This window comes from Myxine glutinosa, chromosome 1, assembly GCF_964187855.1.
Source record: "Myxine glutinosa chromosome 1, kmMyxGlut1.1, whole genome shotgun sequence".
NCBI classification, from domain to species: Eukaryota; Metazoa; Chordata; class Myxini; order Myxiniformes; family Myxinidae; genus Myxine; species Myxine glutinosa.
Window position 1 is genome coordinate 215084627 of NC_136261.1, and position 10561 is coordinate 215095187.

Here is a 10561-nt window from a genome sequence, read left to right on the forward strand (position 1 = left end):
CGACTCGTGGAAACGTACCACGCATATTGTCATCAACCAGTGGGCGTGTCCTCGGGTGATATCTATATAGTACGTACGCCCCACATGACGATCCTGGGAGGTGGCGGGTTGGAAGTGAATAAAGGGAAGAGGAGCAGGATCTAAGGGCAGTGTATTGATATGGGAATATATAGGGTGTAAATCCGCTCTAAGATATTTATCAATTATTTAAATTCACTTTTCTATAATCCTCCGATGTATTGAAAGTATAGTCTCGATGTCGACACTTCATACTTTCCCTGTATTCCGCAATAACTTTGGATGCAAGTGGTTGAAACTGGAAACTTTTGTGGTTTCCATGAAATGAACCCCCCCCCCCCCCCCCCCACCCATTGGGTCAACGTGATTGAGATATCGATCAGCGCGTGCGTTCTGTTTCCATGAAATCTGTGGCCGAAATGACGTCACGAGGCCGGAGTGACGTCACAAAGCAATAACAACAATGCGCGGGTCAAAGTGTTCCTTTTCGCGGCAGCAGCTTGTAAAACATGTCATCGCCGGCCTGAAGAGTCGCCGATCCGACTCGCAATGAAATTGAACACCGGGAAAACTTGGCAAGACGCAAGCACCTCCCTCCCATGGAATCGCCAAGCATAAAGTAGCGCAACTCCAAACTCCGGTGGTTCTCGCCACGCGGGACTCACAAACTTCTGCAGGTCAATATCGCGCAGGCACCATGGGGCCCCCGGACCGCTCACGCAGAACTACCTCCACGTTCCTCTTGCTCTCAACGTTCGCGCTCATCTTCCTGGTGCTGCTCCCCGAGCGTACGCAAAGTTCTCCCATCCGTCATCCGCGCTCTTCTTCCTCCTGCGCTCCGAGCTGCCTCGACACGGCGCTCCGAGAGGAGCTCCTGGTGGCCACGGTCAAGGCATACGTGCTTGAGAAACTGCACCTGCGTGCAGCGCCCAACGTGTCCAACTCGAACCCACTATCCCGGGACATCGTGCTGAACGCTCTTCGCCGGTTCGAGACGACGGAGCACGACCAAGGTCCAATAGCGAGCTCGTGGCAAGCTGAGCACGAAACCGCAGATATCATCAGCTTCGCGCAGTCAGGTGACATGTCCCTCTCTTTCGACCCCTCCTGTGGGCCGTGCATTGACGCCTCTCGGCGATGTGAAAGTCTCACTATAAATACCCAACACTCGTACGTTTTATATATATACCTCCACTAGAACTTGCTTTTGCACCTCCGATCACTGCATACGGTTCGTGAACATCCATTGCCCTCCAAAGGCTGTGCCATCATTAATGTTTAAACAATGACGTTTATTCCGATAAAACATCCATAAATTGCACATGCACAACAGCTTTAGGATCATTACACATTACATGGACTGTCCAATGTAGTGATAAGAGATTGTGGTGTTTAAAACACAAAAAGAAAATATATATATATATGTATATATATATATATATATATATATATATATATATATATATATATATATATATATATATATATATATATATATATATAAAATAACCCCCCCACCCCCCCCAAAAAAAATTTAAACACGTGTATATATATATATATATATATATACTGTATATGTATATATGTATATATGATACTGAACAAAAAAATATATAAATAGATTAAAAATATTGAACCATATAAATATATATATATAATATCTAATAAATAAAAAACTATATATATATATTATATTGAACAAAAAATAAATAAATAAATTTAAAATATTGAACCAAAAAATATATATATGTGTATATATAGTATTGAACGCCAACAACAACAAATAAATATATATAAAATATTCCAAATGAGCTTCTACAGCTTTAAAAATAGATGTGTAGGTAATGTTGGACAGTCATTTCTTCTCATATTAAAAGCCAACACAAAGGATAACGCATCAGGCTATACGATGATGCCTTTAAAAAGTTATCAGTCTTACAATACACGAGATGGATAGTTTTCTTAGGCCAATAATTTTTTTTAACCCCCTCTTTCCCCACCTCCCCTCCTCCCTCACACACAAGATCACACACACAACTCCTGGATGACTTGTGGTCACGGAAGGATAGTTCAGTTGGTATAATGCTTGAGGCGTCTTCAACTGGGATTATGTCCAGAGGGTCAAATCCCAGCCATGGAAGCTGCATCACGGAGCACACCGTTCCTGGTAGGATGTTAAGCCAGCTATCCTGCCTGCAAACAGTACAGACACAAACTGTCTCATGATATACCTTTCATAAGAATAGGTTCTTCATCTGGTTCAACTGTGTTATTCAACGTCCCCATCTGAGCATTTAGCCATAATGTCCATGGGATGACCATGGGATGACCATGGGATGACCAAGGAGCACCATTTGACCATGGGATGAGCACATCCCATGGTCAAATTCCCTTCATTGATTTGTCAATTGTCAACCAATGCCCTTATTGTCATGAAAAAGCATGACGATGTCTCACAATGTTTGTATCCAGAATGCAATATCAAAATTAAAAAGTACTTGCAGGGTACCGAGCGTTGCCCGGGCTGTTCTATTCCTGTTGGCATTTTGAAGAAATCAAATTTTAGTTTTTTTTCTATCTTTTGGGGGAGGGGAGGGGGCAAAAACACTTCCCTACACACACAAAGGAATGGGGTCGGAATCATGAGAGAGCAACTAAAACAAAATCCAAAAAAATGCAACTTTTTTTTTCAAAACTTTCAAAGAATTTTGCCAAAAACACTCGCTGGCTCTCACTGATGAACCTCTGAAAGTTTGACAAAGATCCGTTCGGCCATCTCTGCCAAAAAATGGTGCCACACAGACATAGACAAATGGCTCTTATAGTACAGATGTGTAATCTCTCCCTTGGAATTTGGACACTAAGGAAAATAATTATGGAATAATGGAGGAGACAATAATGTTGAGATTGCAGTGCGATCCTACGGAGACGTAGGGGGCTGTAGCTCTGCTAATCTCATGCCCAATAGGTGGAGCCCATTCAACTGTTTTGCCAGAAGAACCTATTTAAATTTAGATTTTCTGGCTGCTCCCAGACTGGTTTGTGTACCAATGACAGGTTATAGTGTGGCAGGCATTTCCTGATGGTCAGGATGTATGCAGCAATAGCTGGTGTGACACTTGCTTCCTGGTACTCACTACAGTAATGGCAATAGGTATATTGCAAAAAAAAGTTGTTCAAGACAAACAAATAAATAAACAAGAAATATGTCATGCAGAGCACAATACTTGTGAAATCTCTAAAATAAGTTGTTGACCTTTGGCCTATGTTGACCTTTTAGCCTAAGTTGACCTCTAAAATAATTGGTGGTTGAATTCAGTGATCTGATATGCATATCCTCTTCAAATTTCAAGTCAATCAGATGAAAATTGATGATTTTAGAAATATCACCAAGTTGTTGACCTTTGGCATATGTTGACCTTTTGGTTAAAGTTGACCTCAAATATAATTAGTGGTTGAATTCAGTGACCTGACCTGCAAATCCCCTTCAAATTTCAAATAAATCAGATGAAAATTGAAGATTTTAGAAATTCCACCTAGGTTGTGACCTTTGGCCTACATTGACCTTTGGCCTATGTTGACGTTTCGGCCTATGTTGACCTCAAATAATTGGTGGTTGAATTCAGTGACCTGATATGCAAATCCTCTTCAAATTTCAAGTCAAGCGGATGAAAATTGAGGATTTTAGAAATTCGACACAGTTGTTGACCTTTGGCTTATGTTGACCTTTTGACCTCAAAATCAATACACTTTTTCCTTATGATCAACTCTCCCGTTTGGTAAAGTTTTGTAAAGATCGGTTTAAAATTGTGATCTGTCGGCAATTGACAGACAAACAGACAGAATAATGTACAAGACCAACCAATAAACTTGAAAATCTTTGATTTTCACAAGTAATAAAGGATTCTATTTTTAAAGATTGGAGGGAAGGCGTAATGAATGCAATAGTATGACATTATATGAGCCTGCACTAAAAAATAGAGGTATATCATTTACAGATGCTGAAATGGTCGCGAAAGTCTGCCGTGGCTGATGTAAGCCAGTGAGTGAAACTGACATTTTCTGTCCTCTGTTTTCCCAGGACACACACAAACAAGCATTTCATTCAACATCTCGAAAGGCAGAAACACTAGAGTCCACAGCGCTGACCTCTGGTTCTTCCCCCGAGCCACGGAAGGCATGCCGGGACTCCCATCACCTGTGATTTTGCGATTGTGGGATGTGAAGGATGGAAAACAGCTCGCTGAGCTTCAAGTTTCATTACCAGATCGTCCTGTCTGGTTGTCCCTCCCGGTGGCCGGTGCTGTGCAGACGTTAATGGACAATGATGAGGAGAGTCATCTCGAAGTTTGGATCGAGTGTGAGGGGTGTTCTGCAATCGGTAAGACCCCTATACTGCCTGAGGATGCAGAGAAACGCGCATACCTGGCCATGCGCACCTCACCATCTACGTCCGGGCACCGCGTGCGAAGAAGCGGAATCAATTGCTATGGATCGTTGACTTCGTGTTGTGTTGAGGAATTCTTTGTGAAGTTTAGCAAGATCGGTTTTGACTGGATCATCAAACCTGAAGGCTTTTACGCAAACTACTGCCGTGGAAATTGTCCCACTCATCTTACCGGCATGCCCGGGACTACTGCGTCCTTCCACACAGCGGTGCTCAACAAGTACCGTGTCCAGGGGATCGAACCTATCTCGTCGAAACCATTTTGCTGCATTCCCACGAAGTTGAAACCCATGTCCATCATTTTCTACGATGAGCAACAGAACGTCATAAAGAAGGACATACCGGACATGGTAGTGGAGGCCTGCGGTTGCGCATAATGGCCCACACGATACTCGCCCACACTCCCTCTGTTTCTCGACCCTCCTTGTCTCCATTCCACAGACTTCTTCAAATGTGTAGACTTTCTCGATGAGGATCAGGTCCCAACTTTTAATATCCGTTCCCCTAAAAAAAAAGTAAGTCTGTCTAACTTCTTTCTCAAGCTATTCCTGCTTCATCTGCGGTGCGAACCCCTCAACATCGAGTTCTCCTTGATGACGAACGAGACGAGATGGAAGCGATTTCAACTTGAGCACTTTACAGCAATATTTAAACATTGCCCTGACTTGTTAAGGGTTAACTTCAGGGCTGCTCATTTGTTTTTTCTTGGTGCATATATTTGCAGGGATGAGTGAGTGATCAGTGGCAGCACTTGAGCAGGTTGGAGAGGCAGGTGCCAAAAGTTTGAGCGTAAAACACATGTACTGTATATACAAAGATACTTTTTAAAATCCGTTTTAACAGGTGCTTTTTTGTTTTCTTCGACGACCTATTCATAAAACTCACACTTTGTCACTATTTTGTATTTCTTGACTATACTCAAATAATGGTTGTGTATTCATTTTTCTTTTTTTGTATCCTTCGCTATTAAATATTCACCTTGAAGGTAAGATTAACCTTTTGTGTCTGTTTTGTATTTTGACACACAGGTTGCCACGTCTCTGTCACATTTGTAACTCGTACCCTATCTATCACGTAGCACCCAAATAAAAGCTGGGTTCCAAACTTTGCTGGGACGACATTGAGTTTAATTATTATCGTAATATAGAGACTGCCAGGAACAAATGGTTAAACTGGAATCGAAAGACAATGAATAACTAGAACGACACTCTTCGACGTCACAACGTCAACTGATATGCCTCCGCCCACATTATTACATCATTATAATACTTGCACCAAGTTTTATTTAAATCCATTCAGCTGTTCTCAAGTTATCACATTTTTACCTGACAAGACCTCTGACCTTTGCCCTTTGAACTCGGGACCCCAAAATCTAATCAGTTAATCTTTATATCATGATACATATCTGTACAAAATTTGACTTAGATCAATTCAGCTGTTCTCAAGTTAGACCTACTAGCAACGGTACCCGCCCTATGGGCGGGGCTTCGATTGGGAGGCCCAAATGAAAAGGCAAAATATCAGAAATTGAAGGCTTTTTTTTATTTTAAACGATTTATATAAACATCCGTTAAATCATATCACACGCAAATCATCAAAATCTAAACAGTATTTGTAGAATTTCAATAAAAGCCACATCACTGTTCATATCGGTAAATATTATTCCATCGTGTTTCAAATCATGATCGATACACTATGATCGTGATGATCGTGATGGTGAATCGTGATCGATAATCGTGTTCACAATCGCTATGTCGTATGTACTCCCGATACGTGTACCAAATTCCCGATACGTGTAACTGTACCAGATCAACAGTTAAAATGATTTTGAGCCGATAGCTGTTACGGCCTTGGCAAGATCAATGGAGACAGCGTTTATTATACTTTTAATGAAGGACACTGTCTCAAGCCCCAGTCCCCATCACGGATGGGGCTCAGCGGTTTACCCGAGCCTGATGGCGAAAGGCAAGGTACACGCTGGCCCGTCCAGTGTAGCGCGCGTGCGGCCCCGGACATCGAAGGGCATTAAACGTTCATTAAACATTGAACGTTCATTAAACATTAAACGTTCATTAAAGGAATACGAAACGAAAAACATTACGAAATTACGTTCACACCGTCACGTCAAACACTACCATGAACAAATACATCGTCACAATGAGAACATCGTCACAATGGACGTTATGCGAACGTGAATGTTATGCGGGAGTCCAAACCTGAGAATACTGGAGACCAAAGCTGAAATTGGGAAAACTAAATAGCCTATTTTACTCCTGGAGATCCCAGGATTACCCACCGAAAATATCTTTGCGATCGGTTGAGCCGTTTTTGCGGTCCCTTCGAACAGACAGACAGACAGACATTTGGTGAATTATAGTAATTAATAAAAGGTTTAAAGGAATATTTAAAAACAAATTATTTAAATTTAAATTTAAATTTAATAAAAGGTTTAAAGGAATAATAAAAGGTCTTTGTCCGAGGTCACCGAGTTCGATATGTGCAGCTGTGCAGCGATCGGTGCAGCCGTTTGTGCAGCACCCAGGAAAACAACCGTCACAATGAGAACAATGGATGTAATGTGAACGTGAATGTTATGCGGGAGTCCAAACCTGAGAATACTTGAGACCAAAGCTGAAATTGGAAAAACTAAATAGCCTATTTTACTCCTGGAGATCCCAGGATTACCCACCCAAAATATCGTTTCGATCTGTTGAGCTGTTTTTGCGGTACCTTCGAACAGACGGACAGACATTTGGTGAATTATAGTAAGATTACAGACTTTGACATTTGACCCTAAATTCTAATCAGTTAATCTTTACATCATTATACATATCTGTACAAAATTTGACTTGGATCAATTCAGCTGTTCTCAAGTTACACCTATTACAGACTTTGACCTTTGACCCTAAACTCTAATCAGTTAATCTTTACATCATTATACATATCTGTACAAAATTTGACTTGGATCAATTCACCTGTTCTCAAGTTATACCTATTACAGACTTTGACCTTTGACCCTAAACTCTAATCAGTTAATCCTTACATCATTATACATATCTGTACAAAATTTGATTTAGATCAATTCAGCTGTTCTCAAGTTATACCTATTACAGACTTTGACCTTCGACCCTAAACTCTAATCAGTTAATCTTTACATCATTATACATATCTGTACAAAATTTGACTTGGATCACTTCAGCTGTTCTCAAGTTACACCTATTACAGACTTTCACCTTTGACCCTAAACTCCAATCAGTTAATCTTTACATCATTATACATATCTGTGCAAAATTTGACTTAGATCACTTCAGCCGTTCTCAAGCTATAGACCTATTACAGACTTTGACCTTTGGCCTTTGAACCAAAAATCTAATCAGTTAATCTTTACATCATTATACATACATGTACATGTGTACCAAGTTTAAATTAGATCACTTCAGCCGTTATCAAGTTATTTAACCTATTACAGACTTTGACCTTTGACCTTTGACCTTTGCTTCCTTGACCCTAAAATTTAATCAGTTCATCTGAACATCATTCTACATATCTGCACTAAGTTTGATTCCACATCCATTCAGCCGTTCTCAAGTTATCACGGTAACGAAAACCTATCGTGGCTGGACGGACGGATGGACAGCCGGACGGACACCCTGAAAACATAATGACCTCGTCGGTAGAGGCATAAAAATGCAAAAACTCTGCACATTGTTATGTTATGAAAATTGAAGTTGGTGAACTCCGCATCCCAGAGGTTCTGCGTTCAAATCCAACTATGTACCAAGTTCTTTACATCATTATACATACCTGTACCAAGTTTGAATTAGATCACTTCAGCCATTTATTTGTTTTTTTTGTTTATTTGTTTATTTGTGTTGATCTTAGGCCTGGGGATGAGCTTGTAGATAAATCACTACCAGGGCAAATCATAATTAAAAACAAAGGTTAATTCGACAGAGCTTTCACACAGACTTTGATTCTTTATAGCATGTTATTATTAGTCTCGCACTAAAGGGGATACGAGACAATTGCCGTGCCCACTGTCCGTGTGTGTCTGTCTGTGTCTGTGTCCACGTCTATACATTTTTGCTTTAAAAATGGTTTTCTTTGCAACCACTTGTCTGATCGATGCAAAACTTTAAACATAGGAAGGAACCCCAAGGAGAATATTTTATTGCTAACTCTGATGTCATAGGTCACATGTTATGACAGCCATATTGGAAAAAAGGAAACATTGGTCATTTTCTCCGAAACCGCTCGATGAATAAAATCTAAAATCGGCATTATGTCATCAACTTCCCATGGGGTATATACAGTAGGATGATAATGATGCTATCTTCGGTGAAGTGGTATTCCAGCCATAATTGGTGGAATTGAAATCCTTATCCGAAAAATTTGAAACTTCACATACATGATCTATGACCCGATGTGAGTGAAGAATTAAATTTATGATGTCATCCGTCACATGGTATGGCAGCTGTATTAGTTTAAACATAAATATATAAACATCATTTTCTCTGAAACCACTCATTGAAAAACAAGTACAAAAAGTTTTAATTAAAACAAAAGCCGCGTCGATGTTACACAATGCCCAGATGCAGCTGTGCCTATAACGTCGATGTTATAGGCACAGGACATTCCTATTGATTCGATTACTTGATGTTATTTTTGTGCAAAGTGAAAATATATCTCGGCAATTTCCCGTGTGTGGCGACGAATTTTTAATATATCTCGGCATTTTCCCGTCTGTTATTTCAGGCGGTGTATGACTGACCATGCCGCGATTTAAAAAATATATATCTCGGCAATTTCCCGTGTGTGCCGACACGTGAACGAAGCTATGCTCCTCTCTCCACATTATTGTGACGACGTATAAATTAAATATTTCATCGTGACGATTGTCATCAAATGGACCAATTTTTAATATATCTCGGCATTTTCCCGTCTGTTATTTCGGGCGGTGTATGACTGACCATGCCGCGATTTAAACAAAATATATATATCTCGGCATTTTCCCGTCTGTTATTTCGGGCGGTGTATGACTGACCATGCCGCGATTTAAACAAAATATATATATCTCGGCATTTTCCCGTCTGTTATTTCGGGTGGTGTATGACTAACCATGCCGTGATTAAAAAAAAAAAAATCTCAATGGACTTGAATTTACAGGCCTTTGAGAATTCATTTCGTTCTATAAAGGGCAACTTTCATCGGATTTTCTTCCCGTTTTTTTTCAACCGAGTCTAAAACTATGTTAGCGACTGTGAAAAATGAAATGATATATCGAATTTGATTTTTGAAATAAAACTGTGTGAGAGAGGAAGACACCACGGGCCTACAAAACAGGCCTCAAAGCTATGCGAGTTAATAAAATGGTGGATATTTGTTTATATGAAGCCTCTCCCAGAATGGGTGGAGCTATGGTTCCCAGAATGGGTGGAGCTTTGAGGTTTTGTCTTCTCTGCAAGAACAAGAAGAAGAAGAAGAACAACAACAACAAGAAGAACAACAACAGCAGAGCGCACTCTATGACCAGCGTCTGCGACGCGGCTAAAAATTGAAACATTTGAAAAAATTTCATAAATTTAAATGAAAAAAAAGACATGTCATGAAGTCCCCATGTGAGGTGATAGAGATTATGTCATCGGTGAAGTGGTATTCAAGCCATAATAGGTTGAATTTAAATCCTTATCTAAAAACGGTTTTCTCTGCAACCACTTGTCCGATCGATGTGAAACTTTAAACATAGGAGGAACTCCCAATGGAGAATTTTTTATTGCTAACTCTGATGTCGTAGGTCACATGGTATGGCAGCCATATTGGATTAAAGGGAAACATAGGAGGGATTCCACAAGGAGAATATTTTATTGCTAACTCTGATGTCATAGGTCACATGGTATGGCAGCCATATTGGATTAAAGGAAAAAAAATTGACATCATTTTCTCTGAGACTGCTCAATAGTACAGGGGCCAATACAGATTTTGGTACCACCCAAGGTCAGCAAATAATTTTGGTATTTTTGTCTTCCTACATGTCTCTAGTTTATATTTTGGTATGATAACCCTGCCTATCTAGTAGCTTAATGATAGTTTTCACTC

At 40.1% G+C, this 10561-nt stretch overlaps 1 protein-coding gene across 1 annotated transcript; it reads left to right on the forward strand.

Annotated features, from left to right (window-relative positions):
• The first annotated feature begins 95 nt into the window (after positions 1-95).
• Positions 96-5460, forward strand: LOC137419348 (inhibin beta A chain-like). The gene is made up of 2 exons (XM_068105439.2): positions 96-1097; positions 4100-5460. The coding sequence occupies exons 1-2, from the start codon at positions 716-718 to the stop codon at positions 4840-4842; spliced, it is 1125 nt and encodes a 374-aa protein (XP_067961540.1). The 5' UTR covers positions 96-715; the 3' UTR covers positions 4843-5460.
• The last annotated feature ends 5101 nt before the right edge of the window (positions 5461-10561 follow it).

What these genes read in the sequence shown, in the direction of transcription:
- LOC137419348 (XM_068105439.2), top strand. Translation starts at nt 716, where the DNA reads ATGGGGCCCCCGGACCGCTCACGCAGAACTACCTCCACGTTCCTCTTG. An exon ending in CATCAGCTTCGCGCAGTCAG is followed by an intron (nt 1,098 to 4,099) that starts GTGACATGTCCC and finishes CTGTTTTCCCAG; the next exon opens with GACACACACAAACAAGCATT.